Source organism: Oncorhynchus masou, unplaced genomic scaffold (genome assembly GCF_036934945.1).
Source record: "Oncorhynchus masou masou isolate Uvic2021 unplaced genomic scaffold, UVic_Omas_1.1 unplaced_scaffold_3274, whole genome shotgun sequence".
Taxonomy (NCBI): Eukaryota; Metazoa; Chordata; class Actinopteri; order Salmoniformes; family Salmonidae; genus Oncorhynchus; species Oncorhynchus masou.
Window position 1 is genome coordinate 13,168 of NW_027009687.1, and position 25,243 is coordinate 38,410.

The following is a 25,243-nucleotide window of genomic DNA, read 5'->3' on the forward strand; positions in this document are numbered from 1 at the left end:
GGAGGGACTGGTGCACTTCACAAAATAGATGGCATCATGAGGGAGGACAATGATGTGGATATATTGACGAAAGATCTCAAGACATCAGTCAGGAATTTAAAGCTTAGTTGCAAATGGGTCTTCCAAATGGACAATGACCCCAAGCATACTTCGAAAGTTGTTGCAAAATGACTTAAGGACAACAAAGTCAAGGTATTCAAGTGGCCATCACAAAGCCTTGACATTTGTGGGCAGAACTAAAAAGTGTGTGTGTGAACAAGGAGGCCTACAAACCTGACTCAGTTACTCCAGCTCTGTCAGGAGGAATGGGCAAAAATCACCCAACTTATTGTGGGAAGCTTGTTGAAGGCTACCCAAAACGTTTGACCCAAGTTAAACAATTTAAAGGCAGTACTACCAAATACTAATTGAACTGACCCACTGGGAATGTGATGAAAGAAATAAAAGCTGAAATAAATAATTCTCTCTACTATTATTCTGACATTTCACATTCTTAAAATAAAGTGGTGATCCTAACTGACCTAAAACAGGGAATTTTTTTACAAGGATTAAATGTCAGGAATTGGGAAAAACAGAGTTTAAATGTATTTGGCTAAGGTGTATGTAAACTTATGACTTCAAATGCATGTGTACATCTACTATGTGTAATATATATATATGAAGGTTAAGTTAATAAATAAGAATCCAAAATGTTCAGTGGTTTGGTTTCTGTAGATTCATTTGGTATTGTTTCGCAAACCCGTCGATAGGTGGCGACAGAGTTCCATTTTTAAAACTGAAAAATTCAAAGAAGAAAATAAAGCCAGCTGGAGTCGGTTACTAATGACGTAACAGTTTATGCGACAGGTGAAGGTCGGAAGACAAACCTTCCCAACGTGTTTATCCATCTACAGTAGTAGTCTCTGATCAATCTTATTTCCCCCGAGAGACGGATATAATAAAACCCAGATACGATGCGGTGGTTAAGTGGAGCGGTGTTGCGGGCCACGATGAGACACCGCTGTCGCTACTTTTCTGTGGCACAAAACAACTGGAACGCCAGAAAAGTAAGTTTAATAAAGTCTAGATAACAAGATAATTGCCTAGTCCCTGACCAGTTCCATTACACAGAGTTAAAGTCATTGGACGGAGGCGGTTTGGTTAAGATTCCCGACGCTCGGTTTGAACATTAACGCATAAGGACTTTAACTTAAATATCAGCGATAGTTTTCTAAAAAAACACAAAAGGTGAGATTGAAATACACCTATTTTTTCCGGGTTCTAGTTTCTACACCGCCATATCGTCATGTTTACAGCGCTTGTTTCCAGAAAAGCAGCCGTTAACGGAGTCACCGGCGGTGATTATTATCAATGTAACTCAGAACAGCGGGGCGTAAATCCGCTGCGGACGTTCCGTGCTGCCCGGACCGCTCGCTGGTTGGTCCACACCAGACGCGATCAGGACACGCAGCTTGAAATATCAACACCAACTCTGAACCGACTATATTCATTTGGGGACACGTAAAAATAATTACCATTTATGGTAATTTATCTTGCTGCTGTTAGCTAATTTGTCCCGGGATATAAACATTGGGTTGTTATTTTACCTGAAATTGCTCAAGGTCTTCTTCGATGAGGTTTAATGGTGGTTGACATCCAGTAACTGTTGCCTTGCCGCCACCTACTAGACTGGAGTGTAACTCCCTTATACTTTTATACATTTTCTTTCCTAAAAGTTTTGTAAAAAAATAAAATAATATATATATAGTTAACAAATACCCTACCATCTAACACTAAACTCACAAAAAAATAATAAATACCCTACTCTACTATTTAAATCTATTTCGTCCTACTTCAGGCCAACAGTCTGAGGATGGGACACCACCACTCAACCCACCCTGTAACTTGTCTAATGTCTCTCACACCCAAACACCTCTCTGCAGCTGCCAACACAACCTCTATTTCCTGAGTCTTACGTTCCATCCCCGCAGTACAGTTGATAACCATTGTTATAAATTCTGAAGATCCAACTTTACTGAAATATATCACTTGTTGGTTTATATCTCTGTTCTGGGTCAGATCTACTACACCCCTCCTCTCATGGTCCCTCCCTCTGTTCTGGTACAGATCTACTAGTCACACCCCTCCTCTCAGGGTCCCTCCCTCTGTTCTGGTACAGATCTACTAGTCACACCCCTCCTCTCATGATCCCTCCCTCTGTTCTGGTACAGATCTACTAGTCACACCCCTCCTCTCAGGATCCCTCCCTCTGTTCTGGTACAGATCTACTAGCCACACCCCTCCTCTCAGGGTCCCTCCCTCTGTTCTGGTACAGATCTACTACACCCCTCCTCTCAGGGTCCCTCCCTCTGTTCTGGTACAGATCTACTAGTCACACCCCTCCTCTCAGGGTCCCTCCCTCTGTTCTGGTACAGATCTACTAGCCACACCCCTCCTCTCAGGGTCCCTCCCTCTGTTCTGGTACAGATCTACTAGCCACACCCCTCCTCTGAGGACCCCTCCCTCTGTTCTGGTACAGATCTACTACACCCCTCCTCTGAGGACCCCTCCCTCTGTTCTGGTACAGATCTACTACACCCCTCCTCTCAGGGTCCCTCCCTCTGTTCTGGTACAGATCTACTAGTCACACCAGTCCTCTCATGATCCCTCCCTCTGTTCTGGTACAGATCTACTAGTCACACCAGTCCTCTCATGATCCCTCCCTCTGTTCTGGTACAGATCTACTAGTCACACCCCTCCTCTCATGATCCCTCCCTCTGTTCTGGTACAGATCTACTACACCCCTCCTCTCAGTATCCCTCCCTCTGTTCTGGTACAGATCTACTAGTCACACCCCTCCTCTCATGATCCCTCCCTCTGTTCTGGTACAGATCTACTAGTCACACCCCTCCTCTCATGATCCCTCCCTCTGTTCTGGTACAGATCTACTACACCCCTCCTCTCAGTATCCCTCCCTCTGTTCTGGTACAGATCTACTACACCAGTCCTCTCATGATCCCTCCCTCTGTTCTGGTACAGATCTACTAGTCACACCACTCCTCTGAGGATCCCTCCCTCTGTTCTGGTACAGATCTACTAGTCACACCCTCCTCTCAGGGTCCCTCCCTCTGTTCTGGTACAGATCTACTAGCCACACCCCTCCTCTCAGGGTCCCTCCCTCTGTTCTGGTACAGATCTACTACACCCCTCCTCTCATGATCCCTCCCTCTGTTCTGGTACAGATCTACTACACCCCTCCTCTCAGGGTCCCTCCCTCTGTTCTGGTACAGATCTACTAGTCACCCCCTCCTCTGAGGATCCCTCCCTCTGTTCTGGTACAGATCTACTAGCCACACCCCTCCTCTCAGGGTCCCTCCCTCTGTTCTGGTACAGATCTACTAGTCACACCCCTCCTCTGAGGATCCCTCCCTCTGTTCTGGTACAGATCTACTAGCCACACCCTCCTCTCATGATCCCTCCCTCTGTTCTGGTACAGATCTACTAGTCACACCCCTCCTCTCAGGGTCCCTCCCTCTGTTCTGGTACAGATCTACTACACCCCTCCTCTGAGGATCCCTCCCTCTGTTCTGGTACAGATCTACTAGTCACACCCCTCCTCTCAGGGTCCCTCCCTCTGTTCTGGTACAGATCTACTACACCCCTCCTCTTAGGTTCCTTCCCTCTGTTCTGGTACAGATCTATTACACCCTCCTCTTAGGGTCCCTCCCTCTGTTCTGGTACAGATCTACTACACCCCTCCTCTGAGGATCCCTCCTCTGTTCTGGTACAGATCTACTACACCCCTCCTCTCATGATCCCTCCCTCTGTTCTGGTACAGATCTACTAGTCACACCACTCCTCTGAGGATCCCTCCCTCTGTTCTGGTACAGATCTACTAGTCACACCCCTCCTCTCAGGGTCCCTCCCTCTGTTCTGGTACAGATCTACTAGTCACACCCCTCCTCTCAGGGTCCCTCCCTCTGTTCTGGTACAGATCTACTACACCCCTCCTCTCATGATCCCTCCCTCTGTTCTGGTACAGATCTACTACACCCTCCTCTCAGGGTCCCTCCCTCTGTTCTGGTACAGATCTACTAGTCACCCCCTCCTCTGAGGATCCCTCCCTCTGTTCTGGTACAGATCTACTAGCCACACCCTCCTCTCAGGGTCCCTCCCTCTGTTCTGGTACAGATCTACTAGTCACACCCCTCCTCTGAGGATCCCTCCCTCTGTTCTGGTACAGATCTACTAGCCACACCCCTCCTCTCATGATCCCTCCCTCTGTTCTGGTACAGATCTACTAGTCACACCCCATCCTCTCATGATCCCTCCCTCTGTTCTGGTACAGATCTACTACACCTGTCCTCTGAGGATCCCTCCCTCTGTTCTGGTACAGATCTACTAGTCACACCCCTCCTCTCAGGGTCCCTCCCTCTGTTCTGGTACAGATCTACTACACCCCTCCTCTTAGGTTCCTTCCCTCTGTTCTGGTACAGATCTATTACACCCCTCCTCTTAGGGTCCCTCCCTCTGTTCTGGTACAGATCTACTACACCCCTCCTCTGAGGATCCCTCCCTCTGTTCTGGTACAGATCTACTACACCCCTCCTCTCATGATCCCTCCCTCTGTTCTGGTACAGATCTACTAGCCACACCCCTCCTCTCAGGATCCCTCCCTCTGTTCTGGTACAGATCTACTAGCCACACCCCTCCTCTCAGGATCCCTCCCTCTGTTCTGGTACAGATCTACTAGCCACACCCCTCCTCTCATGATCCCTCCCTCTGTTCTGGTACAGATCTACTAGCCACACCCCTCCTCTCAGGGTCCCTCCCTCTGTTCTGGTACAGATCTACTACACCCCTCCTCTCAGGGTCCCTCCCTCTGTTCTGGTACAGATCTACTACACCCCCAGCCTCTCAGGGTCCCTCCCTCTGTTCTGGTACAGATCTACTACACCCCTCCTCTCAGGGTCCCTCCCTCTGTTCTGGTACAGATCTACTACACCCCTCCTCTCAGGGTCCCTCCCTCTGTTCTGGTACAGATCTACTAGTCACACCACTCCTCTTGGGATCCCTCCCTCTGTTCTGGTACAGATCTACTAGTCACACACCTCCTCTCAGGGTCCCTCCCTCTGTTCTGGTACAGATCTACTAGCCACAGCCCTCTCTCATGATCCCTCCTCTGTTCTGGGAACCTCAACCTGCCTCTCTCACAACTCCTTTCAATAGTCCTGTGACTGTCATGTACAGCTAGCCACAGCCCTCTACTGTCTGTTGTTGTTGCTGTGACTGTCATGTACAGCTAGCCACAGCCCTCTGCTGTCTGTTGTTGTTGCTGTGACTGTCATGTACAGCTAGCCACAGCCCTCTACTGTCTGTTGTTGTTGCTGTGACTGTCATGTACAGCTAGCCACAGCCCTCTGCTGTCTGTTGTTGTTGCTGTGACTGTCATGTACAGCTAGCCACAGCCCTCTGTCTGTTGTTGCTGTGACTGTCATGTACAGCTAGCCACAGCCCTCTACTGTCTGTTGTTGTTGCTGTGACTGTCATGTACAGCTAGCCACAGCCCTCTACTGTCTGTTGTTGTTGCTGTGACTGTCATGTACAGCTAGCCACAGCCCTCTACTGTCTGTTGCTGTGACTGTCATGTACAGCTAGCCACAGCCCTCTACTGTCTGTTGTTGTTGCTGTGACTGTCATGTACAGCTAGCCACAGCCCTCTACTGTCTGTTGTTGTTGCTGTGACTGTCATGTACAGCTAGCCACAGCCCTCTGTGTCTGTTGTTGCTGTGACTGTCATGTACAGCTAGCCACAGCCCTCTACTGTCTGTTGTTGTTGCTGTGACTGTCATGTACAGCTAGCCACAGCCCTCCTCTGTCTGTTGTTGCTGTGACTGTCATGTACAGCTAGCCACAGCCCTCTGCTGTCTGCTGTTGTTGCTGTGACTGTCATGTACAGCTAGCCACAGCCCTCTGTCTGTTGTTGTTGCTGTGACTGTCATGTACAGCTAGCCACAGCCCTCTGCTGTCTGTTGTTGTTGCTGTGACTGTCATGTACAGCTAGCCACAGCCCTCTACTGTCTGTTGTTGTTGCTGTGACTGTCATGTACAGCTAGCCACAGCCCTCTACTGTCTGTTGTTGTTGCTGTGACTGTCATGTACAGCTAGCCACAGCCCTCTACTGTCTGTTGTTGTTGCTGTGACTGTCATGTACAGCTAGCCACAGCCCTCTACTGTCTGTTGTTGTTGCTGTGACTGTCATGTACAGCTAGCCACAGCCCTCTACTGTCTGTTGTTGTTGCTGTGACTGTCATGTACAGCTAGCCACAGCCCTCTACTGTCTGTTGCTGTGACTGTCATGTACAGCTAGCCACAGCCCTCTGTTGTTGTTGCTGTGACTGTCATGTACAGCTAGCCACAGCCCTCTACTGTCTGTTGTTGTTGCTGTGACTGTCATGTACAGCTAGCCACAGCCCTCTACTGTCTGTTGTTGTTGCTGTGACTGTCATGTACAGCTAGCCACAGCCCTCTACTGTCTGTTGTTGTTGCTGTGACTGTCATGTACAGCTAGCCACAGCCCTCTGTGTGTTGTTGCTGTGACTGTCATGTACAGCTAGCCACAGCCCTCTGTTGTTGTTGCTGTGACTGTCATGTACAGCTGTACAGCTAGCCACAGCCCTCTACTGTCTGTTGTTGTTGCTGTGACTGTCATGTACAGCTAGCCACAGCCCTCTGCTGTCTGTTGTTGTTGCTGTGACTGTCATGTACAGCTAGCCACAGCCCTCTACTGTCTGTTGTTGTTGCTGTGACTGTCATGTACAGCTAGCCACAGCCCTCCACTGTCTGTTGTTGTTGCTGTGACTGTCATGTACAGCTAGCCACAGCCCTCTGTCTGTTGTTGTTGCTGTGACTGTCATGTACAGCTAGCCACAGCCCTCTACTGTCTGTTGCTGTTGCTGTGACTGTCATGTACAGCTAGCCACAGCCCTCTACTGTCTGTTGTTGTTGCTGTGACTGTCATGTACAGCTAGCCACAGCCCTCTCTGTCTGTTGTTGTTGCTGTGACTGTCATGTACAGCTAGCCACAGCCCTCTACTGTCTGTTGTTGTTGCTGTGACTGTCATGTTGCAGCTAGCCACAGCCCTCTCTGTTGTTGTTGCTGTGACTGTCATGTACAGCTAGCCACAGCCCTCTGTTGTTGTTGCTGTGACTGTCATGTACAGCTAGCCACAGCCCTCTGCTGTTGTTGTTGCTGCTGTGACTGTCATGTACAGCTAGCCACAGCCCTCTACTGTCTGTTGTTGTTGCTGTGACTGTCATGTACAGCTAGCCACAGCCCTCTGTTGTCTGTTGTTGTTGACTGTCATGTCAGCTAGCCACAGCCCTCTACTGTCTGTTGTTGTTGCTGTGACTGTCATGTACAGCTAGCCACAGCCCTCTGTTGTTGTTGCTGTGACTGTCATGTACAGCTAGCCACAGCCCTCTACTGTCTGTTGTTGTTGCTGTGACTGTCATGTACAGCTAGCCACAGCCCTCTGCTGTCTGTTGTTGTTGCTGTGACTGTCATGTACAGCTAGCCACAGCCCTCTACTGTCTGTTGTTGTTGCTGTGACTGTCATGTACAGCTAGCCACAGCCCTCTGTCTGTTGTTGTTGCTGTGACTGTCATGTACAGCTAGCATGTACAGCAGCCCTCTACTGTCTGTTGTTGTTGCTGTGACTGTCATGTACAGCTAGCCACAGCCCTCTGCTGTCTGTTGTTGTTGCTGTGACTGTCATGTACAGCTAGCCACAGCCCTCTGCTGTCTGTTGTTGTTGCTGTGACTGTCATGTACAGCTAGCCACAGCCCTCTACTGTCTGTTGTTGTTGCTGTGACTGTCATGTACAGCTAGCCACAGCCCTCTGCTGTCTGTTGTTGTTGCTGTGACTGTCATGTACAGCTAGCCACAGCCCTCTACTGTCTGTTGTTGTTGCTGTGACTGTCATGTACAGCTAGCCACAGCCCTCTGACTGTCATGTACAGCTAGCCACAGCCCTCTGCTGTCTGTTGTTGTTGCTGTGACTGTCATGTACAGCTAGCCACAGCCCTCTGCTGTCTGTTGTTGTTGCTGTGACTGTCATGTACAGCTAGCCACAGCCCTCTGCTGTCTGTTGTTGTTGCTGTGACTGTCATGTACAGCTAGCCACAGCCCTCTACTGTCTGTTGTTGTTGCTGTGACTGTCATGTACAGCTAGCCACAGCCCTCTGCTGTCTGTTGTTGTTGCTGTGACTGTCATGTACAGCTGTCTATGTTGTTGTTGCTGTGACTGTCATGTACAGCTAGCCACAGCCCTCTGCTGTCTGTTGTTGTTGCTGTGACTGTCATGTACAGCTAGCCACAGCCCTCTACTGTCTGTTGTTGTTGCTGTGACTGTCATGTACAGCTAGCCACAGCCCTCTACTGTCTGTTGTTGTTGCTGTGACTGTCATGTACAGCTAGCCACAGCCCTCTACTGTCTGTTGTTGTTGCTGTGACTGTCATGTACAGCTAGCCACAGCCCTCTACTGTCTGTTGTTGTTGCTGTGACTGTCATGTACAGCTAGCCACAGCCCTCTGCTGTCTGTTGTTGTTGCTGTGACTGTCATGTACAGCTAGCCACAGCCCTCTGCTGTCTGTTGTTGTTGCTGTGACTGTCATGTACAGCTAGCCACAGCCCTCTGCTGTCTGTCTGTTGTTGTTGCTGTGACTGTCATGTACAGCTAGCCACAGCCCTCTGCTGTCTGTTGTTGTTGCTGTGACTGTCATGTACATGTACAGCTAGCCACAGCCCTCTGCTGTCTGTTGTTGTTGCTGTGACTGTCATGTACAGCTAGCCACAGCCCTCTGTCTGTCTGTTGTTGTTGCTGTGACTGTCATGTACAGCTAGCCACAGCCCTCTACTGTCTGTTGTTGTTGCTGTGACTGTCATGTACAGCTAGCCACAGCCCTCTGCTGTCTGTTGTTGTTGCTGTGACTGTCATGTACAGCTAGCCACAGCCCTCTGCTGTCTGTTGTTGTTGCTGTGACTGTCATGTACAGCTAGCCACAGCCCTCTGCTGTCTGTTGTTGTTGCTGTGACTGTCATGTACAGCTAGCCACAGCCCTCTGCTGTCTGTTGTTGTTGCTGTGACTGTCATGTACAGCTAGCCACAGCCCTCTACTGTCTGTTGTTGTTGCTGTGACTGTCATGTACAGCTAGCCACAGCCCTCTGCTGTCTGTTGTTGTTGCTGTGACTGTCATGTACAGCTAGCCACAGCCCTCTGCTGTCTGTTGTTGTTGCTGTGACTGTCATGTACAGCTAGCCACAGCCCTCTGCTGTCTGTTGTTGTTGCTGTGACTGTCATGTACAGCTAGCCACAGCCCTCTGCTGTCTGTTGTTGTTGCTGTGACTGTCATGTACAGCTAGCCACAGCCCTCTACTGTCTGTTGTTGTTGCTGTGACTGTCATGTACAGCTAGCCACAGCCCTCTGCTGTCTGTTGTTGTTGCTGTGACTGTCATGTACAGCTAGCCACAGCCCTCTGCTGTCTGTTGTTGTTGCTGTGACTGTCATGTACAGCTAGCCACAGCCCTCTGCTGTCTGTTGTTGTTGCTGTGACTGTCATGTTGTTGCTGTGACTGTCATGCTAGCCACAGCCCTCTGCTGTCTGTTGTTGTTGCTGTGACTGTCATGTACAGCTAGCCACAGCCCTCTGCTGTCTGTTGTTGTTGCTGTGACTGTCATGTACAGCTAGCCACAGCCCTCTACTGTCTGTTGTTGTTGCTGTGACTGTCATGTACAGCTAGCCACAGCCCTCTTGTGTCTGTTGTTGCTGTGACTGTCATGTACAGCTAGCCACAGCCCTCTACTGTCTGTTGTTGTTGCTGTGACTGTCATGTACAGCTAGCCACAGCCCTCTACTGTCTGTTGTTGTTGCTGTGACTGTCATGTACAGCTAGCCACAGCCCTCTGCTGTCTGTTGTTGTTGCTGTGACTGTCATGTACAGCTAGCCACAGCCCTCTACTGTCTGTTGTTGTTGCTGTGACTGTCATGTACAGCTAGCCACAGCCCTCTACTGTCTGTTGTTGTTGCTGTGACTGTCATGTACAGCTAGCCACAGCCCTCTGCTGTCTGTTGTTGTTGCTGTGACTGTCATGTACAGCTAGCCACAGCCCTCTACTGTCTGTTGTTGTTGCTGTGACTGTCATGTACAGCTAGCCACAGCCCTCTACTGTCTGTTGTTGTTGCTGTGACTGTCATGTACAGCTAGCCACAGCCCTCTGCTGTCTGTTGTTGTTGCTGTGACTGTCATGTACAGCTAGCCACAGCCCTCTGCTGTCTGTTGTTGTTGCTGTGACTGTCATGTACAGCTAGCCACAGCCCTCTACTGTCTGTTGTTGTTGCTGTGACTGTCATGTACAGCTAGCCACAGCCCTCTACTGTCTGTTGTTGTTGCTGTGACTGTCATGTACAGCTAGCCACAGCCCTCTACTGTCTGTTGTTGTTGCTGTGACTGTCATGTACAGCTAGCCACAGCCCTCTACTGTCTGTTGTTGTTGCTGTGACTGTCATGTACAGCTAGCCACAGCCCTGCTGTCTGTTGTTGTTGCTGTGACTGTCATGTACAGCTAGCCACAGCCCTCTGCTGTCTGTTGTTGTTGCTGTGACTGTCATGTACAGCTAGCCACAGCCCTCTACTGTCTGTTGTTGTTGCTGTGACTGTCATGTACAGCTAGCCACAGCCCTGCTGTCTGTTGTTGTTGCTGTGACTGTCATGTACAGCTAGCCACAGCCCTCTACTGTCTGTTGTTGTTGCTGTGACTGTCATGTACAGCTAGCCACAGCCCTCTGCTGTCTGTTGTTGTTGCTGTGACTGTCATGTACAGCTAGCCACAGCCCTCTACTGTCTGTTGTTGTTGCTGTGACTGTCATGTACAGCTAGCCACAGCCCTCTACTGTCTGTTGTTGTTGCTGTGACTGTCATGTACAGCTAGCCACAGCCCTCTGCTGTCTGTTGTTGTTGCTGTGACTGTCATGTACAGCTAGCCACAGCCCTCTGCTGTCTGTTGTTGTTGCTGTGACTGTCATGTACAGCTAGCCACAGCCCTCTACTGTCTGTTGTTGTTGCTGTGACTGTCATGTACAGCTAGCCACAGCCCTCTGCTGTCTGTTGTTGTTGCTGTGACTGTCATGTACAGCTAGCCACAGCCCTCTACTGTCTGTTGTTGTTGCTGTGACTGTCATGTACAGCTAGCCACAGCCCTCTACTGTCTGTCTGTTGTTGTTGCTGTGACTGTCATGTCATGTACAGCTAGCCACAGCCCTCTGCTGTCTGTTGTTGTTGCTGTGACTGTCATGTACAGCTAGCCACAGCCCTCTACTGTCTGTTGTTGTTGCTGTGACTGTCATGTACAGCTAGCCACAGCCCTCTGCTGTCTGTTGTTGTTGCTGTGACTGTCATGTACAGCTAGCCACAGCCCTCTGCTGTCTGTTGTTGTTGCTGTGACTGTCATGTACAGCTAGCCACAGCCCTCTGCTGTCTGTTGTTGTTGCTGTGACTGTCATGTACAGCTAGCCACAGCCCTCTGCTGTCTGTTGTTGTTGCTGTGACTGTCATGTACAGCTAGCCACAGCCCTCTACTGTCTGTTGTTGTTGCTGTGACTGTCATGTACAGCTAGCCACAGCCCTCTACTGTCTGTTGTTGTTGCTGTGACTGTCATGTACAGCTAGCCACAGCCCTCTACTGTCTGTTGTTGTTGCTGTGACTGTCATGTACAGCTAGCCACAGCCCTCTACTGTCTGTTGTTGTTGCTGTGACTGTCATGTACAGCTAGCCACAGCCCTCTACTGTCTGTTGTTGTTGCTGTGACTGTCATGTACAGCTAGCCACAGCCCTCTGCTGTTGTTGTTGCTGTGACTGTCATGTACAGCTAGCCACAGCCCTCTGCTGTCTGTTGTTGTTGCTGTGACTGTCATGTACAGCTAGCCACAGCCCTCTGCTGTCTGTTGTTGTTGCTGTGACTGTCATGTACAGCTAGCCACAGCCCTCTACTGTCTGTTGTTGTTGCTGTGACTGTCATGTACAGCTAGCCACAGCCCTCTGCTGTCTGTTGTTGTTGCTGTGACTGTCATGTACAGCTAGCCACAGCCCTCTGCTGTCTGTTGTTGTTGCTGTGACTGTCATGTACAGCTAGCCACAGCCCTCTGCTGTCTGTTGTTGTTGCTGTGACTGTCATGTACAGCTAGCCACAGCCCTCTACTGTCTGTTGTTGTTGCTGTGACTGTCATGTACAGCTAGCCACAGCCCTGCTGTCTGTGTTGTTGCTGTGACTGTCATGTACAGCTAGCCACAGCCCTCTACTGTCTGTTGTTGTTGCTGTGACTGTCATGTACAGCTAGCCACAGCCCTCTGCTGTTGTTGTTGTTGCTGTGACTGTCATGTACAGCTAGCCACAGCCCTCTACTGTCTGTTGTTGTTGCTGTGACTGTCATGTACAGCTGTGACTGTCATGTACAGCCCTCTGCCCTCTACTGTCTGTTGTTGTTGCTGTGACTGTCATGTACAGCTAGCCACAGCCCTCTACTGTCTGTTGTTGTTGCTGTGACTGTCATGTACAGCTAGCCACAGCCCTCTGCTGTCTGTTGTTGTTGCTGTGACTGTCATGTACAGCTAGCCACAGCCCTCTGCTGTCTGTTGTTGTTGCTGTGACTGTCATGTACAGCTAGCCACAGCCCTCTACTGTCTGTTGTTGTTGCTGTGACTGTCATGTACAGCTAGCCACAGCCCTCTGCTGTCTGTTGTTGTTGCTGTGACTGTCATGTACAGCTAGCCACAGCCCTCTACTGTCTGTTGTTGTTGCTGTGACTGTCATGTACAGCTAGCCACAGCCCTCTGCTGTCTGTTGTTGTTGCTGTGACTGTCATGTACAGCTAGCCACAGCCCTCTGCTGTCTGTTGTTGTTGCTGTGACTGTCATGTACAGCTAGCCACAGCCCTCTGCTGTCTGTTGTTGTTGCTGTGACTGTCATGTACAGCTAGCCACAGCCCTCTACTGTCTGTTGTTGTTGCTGTGACTGTCATGTACAGCTAGCCACAGCCCTCTACTGTCTGTTGTTGTTGCTGTGACTGTCATGTACAGCTAGCCACAGCCCTCTACTGTCTGTTGTTGTTGCTGTGACTGTCATGTACAGCTAGCCACAGCCCTCTGCTGTCTGTTGTTGTTGCTGTGACTGTCATGTACAGCTAGCCACAGCCCTCTACTGTCTGTTGTTGTTGTACAGCTAGCCACAGCCCTCTGTCTGTGACTGTCATGTACAGCTAGCCACAGCCCTCTACTGTCTGTTGTTGTTGCTGTGACTGTCATGTACAGCTAGCCACAGCCCTCTACTGTTGTTGTTGTTGCTGTGACTGTCATGTACAGCTAGCCACAGCCCTCTACTGTCTGTTGTTGTTGCTGTGACTGTCATGTACAGCTAGCCACAGCCCTCTACTGTCTGTTGTTGTTGCTGTGACTGTCATGTACAGCTAGCCACAGCCCTCTGCTGTCTGTTGTTGTTGCTGTGACTGTCATGTACAGCTAGCCACAGCCCTCTGCTGTCTGTTGTTGTTGCTGTGACTGTCATGTACAGCTAGCCACAGCCCTCTGCTGTCTGTTGTTGTTGCTGTGACTGTGACATGTACAGCTAGCCACAGCCCTCTGCTGTCTGTTGTTGTTGCTGTGACTGTCATGTACAGCTAGCCACAGCCCTCTGCTGTCTGTTGTTGTTGCTGTGACTGTCATGTACAGCTAGCCACAGCCCTCTACTGTCTGTTGTTGTTGCTGTGACTGTCATGTACAGCTAGCCACAGCCCTCTGCTGTCTGTTGTTGTTGCTGTCTGACTGTCATGTACAGCTAGCCACAGCCCTCTGCTGTCTGTTGTTGTTGCTGTGACTGTCATGTCTGCTGTCTGTTGTTGTTGCTGTGACTGTCAGCTAGCCACAGCCCTCTGCTGTCTGTTGTTGTTGCTGTGACTGTCATGTACAGCTAGCCACAGCCCTCTGCTGTCTGTTGTTGTTGCTGTGACTGTCATGTACAGCTAGCCACAGCCCTCTACTGTCTGTTGTTGTTGCTGTGACTGTCATGTACAGCTAGCCACAGCCCTCTGCTGTCTGTTGTTGTTGCTGTGACTGTCATGTACAGCTAGCCACAGCCCTCTGCTGTCTGTTGTTGTTGCTGTGACTGTCATGTACAGCTAGCCACAGCCCTCTGCTGTCTGTTGTTGTTGCTGTGACTGTCATGTACAGCTAGCCACAGCCCTCTGCTGTCTGTTGTTGTTGCTGTGACTGTCATGTACAGCTAGCCACAGCCCTCTGCTGTCTGTTGTTGTTGCTGTGACTGTCATGTACAGCTAGCCACAGCCCTCTGCTGTCTGTTGTTGTTGCTGTGACTGTCATGTACAGCTAGCCACAGCCCTCTGCTGTCTGTTGTTGTTGCTGTGACTGTCATGTACAGCTAGCCACAGCCCTCTGCTGTCTGTTGTTGTTGCTGTGACTGTCATGTACAGCTAGCCACAGCCCTCTGCTGTCTGTTGTTGTTGCTGTGACTGTCATGTACAGCTAGCCACAGCCCTCTGCTGTCTGTTGTTGTTGCTGTGACTGTCATGTACAGCTAGCCACAGCCCTCTGCTGTCTGTTGTTGTTGCTGTGACTGTCATGTACAGCTAGCCACAGCCCTCTACTGTCTGTTGTTGTTGCTGTGACTGTCATGTACAGCTAGCCACAGCCCTCTACTGTCTGTTGTTGTTGCTGTGACTGTCATGTACAGCTAGCCACAGCCCTCTGCTGTCTGTTGTTGTTGCTGTGACTGTCATGTGACTGTCATGTACAGCTAGCCACAGCCCTCTGCTGTCTGTTGTTGTTGCTGTGACTGTCATGTACAGCTAGCCACAGCCCTCTACTGTCTGTTGTTGTTGCTGTGACTGTCATGTACAGCCCTAGCTGTTGTTGTTGCACTGTCATGCCCTCTACTGTCTGTTGTTGTTGCTGTGACTGTCATGTACAGCTAGCCACAGCCCTCTACTGTCTGTTGTTGTTGCTGTGACTGTCATGTACAGCTAGCCACAGCCCTCTGTCTGTTGTTGTTGCTGTGACTGTCATGTACTGTCAGCTAGCCACAGCCCTCTACTGTCTGTTGTTGTTGCTGTGACTGTCATGTACAGCTAGCCACAGCCCTCTACTGTCTGTTGTTGTTGCTGTGACTGTCATGTACAGCTAGCCACAGCCCTCTGCTGTCTGTTGTTGTTGCTGTGACTGTCATGTACAGCTAGCCACAGCCCTCTGCTGTCTGTTGTTGTTGCTGTGACTGTCATGTACAGCTAGCCACAGCCCTCTGCTGTCTGTTGTTGTTGCTGTGACTGTCATGTACAGCTAGCCACAGCCCTCTGCTGTCTGTTGTTGTTGCTGTGACTGTCATGTACAGCTAGCCACAGCCCTCTGCTGTCTGTTGTCTGTTGTTGTTGCTGTGACTGTCATGTACAGCTAGCCACAGCCCTCTACTGTCTGTTGTTGTTGCTGTGACTGTCATGTACAGCTAGCCACAGCCCTCTGCTGTCTGTTGTTGTTGCTGTGACTGTCATGTACAGCTAGCCACAGCCCTCTGCTGTCTGTTGTTGTTGCTGTGACTGTCATGTACAGCTAGCCACAGCCCTCTGCTGTCTGTTGTTGTTGCTGTGACTGTCATGTACAGCTAGCCACAGCCCTCTGCTGTCTGTTGTTGTTGCTGTGACTGTCATGTACAGCTAGCCACAGCCCTCTGTCACTGTGTCTGTTGTTGCTGTGACTGTCATGTACAGCTAGCCACAGCCCTCTGCTGTCTGCTGTTGTTGCTGTGACTGTCATGTACAGCTAGCCACAGCCCTCTGCTGTCTGTTGTTGTTGCTGTGACTGTCATGTACAGCTAGCCACAGCCCTCTGCTGTCTGTTGTTGTTGCTGTGACTGTCATGTACAGCTAGCCACAGCCCTCTGCTGTCTGTTGTTGTTGCTGTGACTGTCATGTACAGCTAGCCACAGCCCTCTACTGTCTGTTGTTGTTGCTGTGACTGTCATGTACAGCTAGCCACAGCCCTCTGCTGTCTGTTGTTGTTGCTGTGACTGTCATGTACAGCTAGCCACAGCCCTCTGCTGTCTGTTGTTGTTGCTGTGACTGTCATGTACAGCTAGCCACAGCCCTCTGCTGTCTGTTGTTGTTGCTGTGACTGTCATGTACAGCTAGCCACAGCCCTCTGCTGTCTGTTGTTGTTGCTGTGACTGTCATGTACAGCTAGCCACAGCCCTCTGCTGTCTGTTGTTGTTGCTGTGACTGTCATGTACAGCTAGCCACAGCCCTCTGTCTGTCTGTTGTTGTTGCTGTGACTGTCATGTACAGCTAGCCACAGCCCTCTGCTGTCTGTTGTTGTTGCTGTGACTGTCATGTACAGCTAGCCACAGCCCTCTACTGTCTGTTGTTGACTGTCATGTACAGCTAGCCACAGCCCTGTGACTGTCATGTACAGCTAGCCACAGCCCTCTGCTGTCTGTTGTTGTTGCTGTGACTGTCATGTACAGCTAGCCACAGCCCTCTGCTGTCTGTTGTTGTTGCTGTGACTGTCATGTACAGCTAGCCACAGCCCTCTGCTGTCTGTTGTTGTTGCTGTGACTGTCATGTACAGCTAGCCACAGCCCTCTGCTGTCTGTTGTTGTTGCTGTGACTGTCATGTACAGCTAGCCACAGCCCTCTGCTGTCTGTTGTTGTTGCTGTGACTGTCATGTACAGCTAGCCACAGCCCTCTGCTGTCTGTTGTTGTTGCTGTGACTGTCATGTACAGCTAGCCACAGCCCTCTGTCTATCTGTTGTTGTTGCTGTGACTGTCATGTACAGCTAGCCACAGCCCTCTACTGTCTGTTGTTGTTGCTGTGACTGTCATGTACAGCTAGCCACAGCCCTCTGCTGTCTGTTGTTGTTGCTGTGACTGTCATGTACAGCTAGCCACAGCCCTCTGCTGTCTGTTGTTGTTGCTGTGACTGTCATGTACAGCTAGCCACAGCCCTCTGTTGTTGTTGCTGTGACTGTCATGTACAGCTAGCCACAGCCCTCTACTGTCTGTTGTTGTTGCTGTGACTGTCATGTACAGCTAGCCACAGCCCTCTACTGTCTGTTGTTGTTGCTGTGACTGTCTGTTGTTGTTGCTGTGACTGTCATGTACAGCTAGCCACAGCCCTCTACTGTCTGTTGTTGTTGCTGTGACTGTCATGTACAGCTAGCCACAGCCCTCTACTGTCTGTTGTTGTTGCTGTGACTGTCATGTACAGCTAGCCACAGCCCTCTACTCTACTGTCATGTTGTTGTTGTTGTTGCTGTGACTGTCATGTACAGCTAGCCACAGCCCTCTACTGTCTGTTGTTGCTGTGACTGTCATGTACAGCTAGCCACAGCCCTCTACTGTCTGTTGTTGTTGCTGTGACTGTCATGTACAGCTAGCCACAGCCCTCTGCTGTCTGTTGTTGTTGCTGTGACTGTCATGTACAGCTAGCCACAGCCCTCTACTGTCTGTTGTTGTTGTGACTGTCTGTCATGTCTGTCTGTTGTTGTTGCTGTGACTGTCATGTACAGCTAGCCACAGCCCTCTACTGTCTGTTGTTGTTGCTGTGACTGTCATGTACAGCTAGCCACAGCCCTCTGCTGTCTGTTGTTGTTGCTGTGACTGTCATGTACAGCTAGCCACAGCCCTCTACTGTCTGTTGTTGCTGTGACTGTCATGTACAGCTAGCCACAGCCCTCTACTGTCTGTTGTTGTTGCTGTGACTGTCATGTACAGCTAGCCACAGCCCTCTACTGTCTGTTGTTGTTGCTGTGACTGTCATGTACAGCTAGCCACAGCCCTCTACTGTCTGTTGTTGTTGCTGTGACTGTCATGTACAGCTAGCCACAGCCCTCTACTGTCTGTTGTTGTTGCTGTGACTGTCATGTACAGCTAGCCACAGCCCTCTACTGTCTGTTGTTGTTGCTGTGACTGTCATGTACAGCTAGCCACAGCCCTCTACTGTCTGTTGTTGTTGCTGTGACTGTCATGTACAGCTAGCCACAGCCCTCTGCTGTCTGTTGTTGTTGCTGTGACTGTCATGTACAGCTAGCCACAGCCCTCTACTGTCTGTTGTTGTTGCTGTGACTGTCATGTACAGCTAGCCACAGCCCTCTGCTGTCTGCTGTTGTTGCTGTGACTGTCATGTACAGCTAGCCACAGCCCTCTGCTGTTGTTGTTGCTGTGACTGTCATGTACAGCTAGCCACAGCCCTCTACTGTCTGTTGCTGTGACTGTCATGTACAGCTAGCCACAGCCCTCTACTGTCTGTTGTTGTTGCTGTGACTGTCATGTACAGCTAGCCACAGCCCTCTACTGTCTGTTGTTGTTGCTGTGACTGTCATGTACAGCTAGCCACAGCCCTCTGCTGTCTGTTGTCTGTTGTTGTTGCTGTGACTGTCATGTACAGCTAGCCACAGCCCTCTACTGTCTGTTGTTGTTGCTGTGACTGTCATGTACAGCTAGCCACAGCCCTCTACTGTCTGTTGTTGTTGCTGTGACTGTCATGTACAGCTAGCCACAGCCCTCTACTGTCTGTTGTTGTTGCTGTGACTGTCATGTACAGCTAGCCACAGCCCTCTGTCTGTTGTTGTTGCTGTGACTGTCTGTTGTTGTTGCTGTGACTGTCATGTACAGCTAGCCACAGCCCTCTACTGTCTGTTGCTGTGACTGTCATGTACAGCTAGCCACAGCCCTCTGCTGTGTTGTTGCTACTGTGACTGTCATGTACAGCTAGCCACAGCCCTCTACTGTCTGTTGCTGTGACTGTCATGTACAGCTAGCCACAGCCCTCTACTGTCTGTTGCTGTGACTGTCATGTACAGCTAGCCACAGCCCTCTGCTGTCTGTTGTTGTTGCTGTGACTGTCATGTACAGCTAGCCACAGCCCTCTACTGTCTGTTGCTGTGACTGTCATGTACAGCTAGCCACAGCCCTCTACTGTCTGTTGCTGTGACTGTCATGTACAGCTAGCCACAGCCCTCTGCTGTCTGTTGTTGTTGCTGTGACTGTCATGTACAGCTAGCCACAGCCCTCTACTGTCTGTTGTTGCTGTGACTGTCATGTACAGCTAGCCACAGCCCTCCACTGTCTGTTGTTGCTGTGACTGTCATGTACAGCTAGCCACAGCCCTCTGCTGTCTGTTGTTGTTGCTGTGACTGTCATGTACAGCTAGCCACAGCCCTCTACTGTCTGTTGTTGTTGCTGTGACTGTCATGTACAGCTAGCCACAGCCCTCTGTTGTTGTTGCTGTGACTGTCATGTACAGCTAGCCACAGCCCTCTGTTGTTGTTGCTGTGACTGTCATGTACAGCTAGCCACAGCCCTCTACTGTCTGTTGTTGTTGCTGTGACTGTCATGTACAGCTAGCCACAGCCCTCTACTGTCTGCTGTTGTTGCTGTGACTGTCATGTACAGCTAGCCACAGCCCTCTGCTGTTGTTGTTGCTGCTGCTGTGCTACTAGCTAGCTAGTGTGTTGACTGGTTGTGTTGACTGTGTGTCCACACAGGGTCTGGTACTCGGCGTTTATGAGAGCGAGAAGGAGGACGACTCTCTCCATCTAACTGAATCAGCAGCTGGTGTCGACAGAGTTCTGTCTGGTAAACTGACTGAGCTGCTGAAGATGTGAGGCACACCTACACACACACACACACACACACACCTACACACACACACACACCTACACACACACACACACCTACACACACACACACCTACACACACACACACCTACACACACACACACCTACACACACACACACACACCTACACACACACACCACACACACACACACACCTACACACACACACACACCTACACACACACACACCTACACACACACACACACACACATGTACACACACACACACCTACACACACACACACACACACACACCTACACACACACACCCACACACACACACACACACCTACACACACACACACTACACACACACACACCTACACACACACACACCCACACCTTCCCACCCACACACACACACCACCTATCTGTCAGAGTGTGTGTGTAGGTGTGTGTATCTGTCAGAGTGTGTGTGTAGGTGTGTGTATCTGTCAGAGTGTGTGTGTAGGTGTGTGTATCTGTCAGAGTGTGTGTGTAGGTGTGTGTATCTGTCAGAGTGTGTGTGTAGGTGTGTGTATCTGTCAGAGTGTGTGTTAACCTATCTGTCAGAGTGTGTGTGTAGGGTGTGTGTATCTGTCAGAGTGTGTGTTAACCTATCTGTCAGAGTGTGTGTGTAGGTGTGTGTATCTGTCAGAGTGTGTGTTAACCTATCTGTCAGAGTGTGTGTGTAGGTGTGTATCTGTCAGAGTGTGTGTTAACCTATCTGTCAGAGTGTGTGTGTAGGTGTGTGTATCTGTCAGAGTGTGTGTTAACCTATCTGTCAGAGTGTGTGTGTAGGTGTGTATCTGTCAGAGTGTGTGTTAACCTATCTGTCAGAGTGTGTGTGTAGGTGTGTGTATCTGTCAGAGTGTGTGTTAACCTATCTGTCAGAGTGTATAGGTGTTGACTGGTGTAGAAACCTTCTCCTTGGTAACTCCTCAGATCAGGACCAGCTCTGAAGAAAGGGAAGACCAGAACATTCTACGGTCTCCATGAGGTAGTATATATATAACTATCTTACCAGAATATTCTACGGTCTCCATGAGGTAATATATATTAACTATATTACCAGAATATTCTACGGTCTCCATGAGGTAGTATATATATTAACTATATTACCAGAACATTCTACGGTCTCCATGAGGTAATATATATATTAACTATATTACCAGAATATTCTACGGTCTCCATGAGGTAGTATATATTAACTATATTACCAGAACATTCTACGGTCTCCATGAGGTAATATATATTAACTATATTACCAGAATATTCTACGGTCTCCATGAGGTAGTATATATTAACTATATTACCAGAACATTCTACGGTCTCCATGAGGTAATATATATTAACTATATTACCAGAACATTCTACGGTCTCCATGAGGTAATATATATATTAACTATATTACCAGAATATTCTACGGTCTCCATGAGGTAATATATATTAACTATATTACCAGAACATTCTACGGTCTCCATGAGGTAATATATATATTAACTATATTACCAGAACATTCTACGGTCTCCATGAGGTAATATATATTAACTATATTACCAGAACATTCTACGGTCTCCATGAGGTAATATATATATTAACTATATTACCAGAATATTCTACGGTCTCCATGAGGTAATATATATATATTAACTATATTACCAGAACATTCTACTTGTCTCCATGAGGTAATATATATATTAACTATATTACCAGAACATTTTACGGTCTCCATGAGGTAATATATATTAACTATATTACCAGAACATTCTACGGTCTCCATGAGGTAATATATATATTAACTATATTACCAGAATATTCTACGGTCTCCATGAGGTAGTATATATATATAACTATATTACCAGAATATTCTACGGTCTCCATGAGGTAGTATATATATTAACTATATTACCAGAACATTCTACGGTCTTCATGAGGTAGTATATATATATTAACTATATTACCAGAATATTCTACGGTCTCCATGAGGTAGTATATATATTAACTATATTACCAGAATATTCTACGGTCTCCATGAGGTAGTATATATTAACTATATTACCAGAATATTCTACGGTCTCCATGAGGTAATATATATATTAACTATATTACCAGAACATTCTACGGTCTCCATGAGGTAATATATATTAACTATATTACCAGAACATTCTACGGTCTCCATGAGGTAATATATATATTAACTATATTACCAGAATATTCTACTTTCTACGGTCTCCATGAGGTAATATATATTAACTATATTACCAGAACATTCTACGGTCTCCATGAGGTAATATATATATTAACTATATTACCAGAACATTCTACGGTCTCCATGAGGTAATATATATTAACTATATTACCAGAACATTCTACGGTCTCCATGAGGTAATATATATATTAACTATATTACCAGAATATTCTACGGTCTCCATGAGGTAATATATATATTAACTATATTACCAGAACATTCTACGGTCTCCATGAGGTAATATATATATTAACTATATTACCAGAATATTCTACGGTCTTCATGAGGTAATATATATATTAACTATATTACCAGAACATTCTACGGTCTCCATGAGGTAATATATATTTAACTATATTACCAGAACATTCTACGGTCTCCATGAGGTAATATATATATTAACTATATTACCAGAATATTCTACGGTCTCCATGAGGTAGTATATATATATTAACTATATTACCAGAATATTCTACGGTCTTCATGAGGTAGTATATATTAACTATATTACCAGAATATTCTACGGTCTTCATGAGGTAATATATATATTAACTATATTACCAGAATATTCTACGGTCTCCATGAGGTAGTATATATATATTAACTATATTACCAGAATATTCTACGGTCTTCATGAGGTAATATATATTAACTATATTACCAGAATATTCTACGGTCTCCATGAGGTAATATATATTAACTATATTACCAGAATATTCTACGGTCTCCATGAGGTAGTATATATATATTAACTATATTACCAGAATATTCTACGGTCTTCATGAGGTAGTATATATATATTAACTATATTACCAGAATATTCTACGGGCTCCATGAGGTAGTATATATTACCAGAATATTCTACGGTCTCCATGAGGTAATATATATATTAACTATATTACCAGAATATTCTACGGTCTCCATGAGGTAGTATATATTACCAGAATATTCTACGGTCTTAATGAGGTAATATATATTAACTATATTACCAGAATATTCTACGGTCTTCATGAGGTAATATATATTACCAGAATATTCTACGGTCTCCATGAGGTAGTATATATTAACTATATTACCAGAATATTCTACGGGCTCCATGAGGTAGTATATATTACCAGAATATTCTACGGTCTCCATGAGGTAATATATATATTAACTATATTACCAGAATATTCTACGGTCTTCATGAGGTAGTATATATTACCAGAATATTCTACGGTCTTCATGAGGTAATGTGTGTGTGTGTGTGTGTGTGTGTGTGTGTGTGCGTTTGCGTGTGTGCATACAGGACTTCCCATGTATAGCAGTAGTTGGTCTAGGGAGGAACTCTCTGGGTGTGTGTGGAACAGAGTACTGGGACACCTGTAAGGAGAACATCAGGGCTGCTATAGCAGGTGAGTCTCTCCTTTTACATGGCTGTGTGTGTGTGTGTGTGTGTGTGTGTGTGTGTGTGTGTGTGTGTGTGTGTGTGTGTGTGTGTGTGTGTGTGTGTGTGTGTGTGTGTGTGCGTGTGTGTGTGATGGTACCGTTCTTAGTGATCTATACACAACCTGCTCCACGTTTTATAAGTCAAATATTTAGTATGTTTTCTAAGAGGTAATAAACCAAGATGTCTTGATTGTGTCTGTCTTCACAGCCCAGAGTTTATACCTGGTGGACAAGCACCTCTTAGTACCAATAAACATGTGACTCCTATCGAATAGGATTCTACCAACTCTGCACAACTCTTAGGGCAACACAGATATTTGAATGTTGAAATTGATCAGTAGATTTGATTGGGAATCATTGATGGACAGAGATATGGGTTTAATAACAGCTAGTCTGTCTGGGTTCTCCAGAACCATGTGTTGACCCATATAGAGGTGGGTTTAATAACAGCCAGTCTGTCTGGGTTCTCCAGAACCATGTGTTGACCCATATAGAGGTGGACGGGTGTAATGACAGCCAGTCTGTCTGGGTTCTCCAGAACCATGTGTTGACCCATATAGAGGTGGGTTTAAAAACAGGCAGTCTGTCTGTCAGGAGGCTGTCGGGTTCTCCAGAACCATGTGTTGACCCATATCGAGGTGGACGGGTGTAATGACAGCCAGTCAGCAGCAGAGGGAGCTGTTCTTGGGCTGTTTACTTACGATGACCTGAAAACCAAGAAGAAGACCAAAGTCACCACACAGCTGCATGGCAGGTACACACATACACACACACACACACACTGGCACACACACACACACACAAACACGGACATCCACTGACTCTCTGTAACCTGTGTGTGTGCAGTGGATGTGTGTCTGGCTGGGAGAAGGGCGTGTTGTACGGAGAGGGGCAGAACCTGGCCCGTTACCTGATGGAAGCTCCAGCCAATCATGTCACTCCGTCAGTCTTCGCTGACACCATCACAAACAGACTGGCTCCCTACGCCGACCACGTCACCGTCCATAAGAGGTACAGAGGGGTACTGGGGGAGGGAAGAGGAGGGATGAGGAGGAAGGAGGAGGGACTGGAGGGATGAGGAGGAGGAGGAGGGACTGGAGGGATGAGGAGGAAGAGGAGGGACTGGAGGGGATGAGGAGGAGGAGGGACTGGAGGGATGAGGAGGGAAGAGGAGGGACTGGAGGGATGAGGAGGAAAAATGAGGAGGGACTAGAGGGACTGGGGGGAGGGGTGCCAGGAGGGACTAGAGGGACTGGGGGAGGAGGAGGGACTGAGGGGGTTCCTCAGGAGTCAGGATGTAACAGTTATTTTGACAAAAGTTTAATTATGGATGTCATTAACAAGTGTGTGTGTGTGTGTGTGTGCAGGTCTCAAGAGTGGATAGAGGAGCAGCAGATGGGAGCGTTCCTCAGTGTTTCTAAAGGTGATAGATGGGAGGGTTCCTCAGTGTTTCTAAAGGTGATAGATGGGAGGGTTCCTCAGTGTTTCTAAAGGTGATAGATGGGAGGGTTCCTCAGTGTTTCTAAAGGTGATAGATGGGAGGGTTCCTCAGTGTTTCTAAAGGTGATAGATGGGAGGGTTCCTCAGTGTTTCTAAAGGTGATAGATGGGAGGGTTCCTCAGTGTTTCTAAAGGTGATAGATGGGAGGGTTCCTCAGTGTTTCTAAAGGTGATAGATGGGAGGGTTCCTCAGTGTTTCTAAAGGTGATAGATGGGAGGGTTCCTCAGTGATAGATGGGAGGGTTCCTCAGTGTTTCTAAAGGCGATAGATGGGAGCGTTCCTCAGTGTTTCTAAAGGTGATAGATGGGAGGGTTCCTCAGTGTTTCTAAAGGTGATAGATGGGAGGGTTCCTCAGTGTTTCTAAAG

At 48.1% G+C, this 25,243-nt stretch overlaps 1 protein-coding gene across 1 annotated transcript; it reads left to right on the forward strand.

Moving 5' to 3' along the window:
* Positions 1 to 821: 821 nt before the first annotated feature.
* On the forward strand, positions 822 to 24,883 carry LOC135534348 (cytosol aminopeptidase-like). The gene is made up of 7 exons (XM_064961372.1): positions 822 to 1,046; positions 19,587 to 19,702; positions 20,644 to 20,698; positions 23,238 to 23,343; positions 23,972 to 24,131; positions 24,224 to 24,388; positions 24,745 to 24,883. The coding sequence occupies exons 1-7, from the start codon at positions 954 to 956 to the stop codon at positions 24,866 to 24,868; spliced, it is 819 nt and encodes a 272-aa protein (XP_064817444.1). The 5' UTR covers positions 822 to 953; the 3' UTR covers positions 24,869 to 24,883.
* The last annotated feature ends 360 nt before the right edge of the window (positions 24,884 to 25,243 follow it).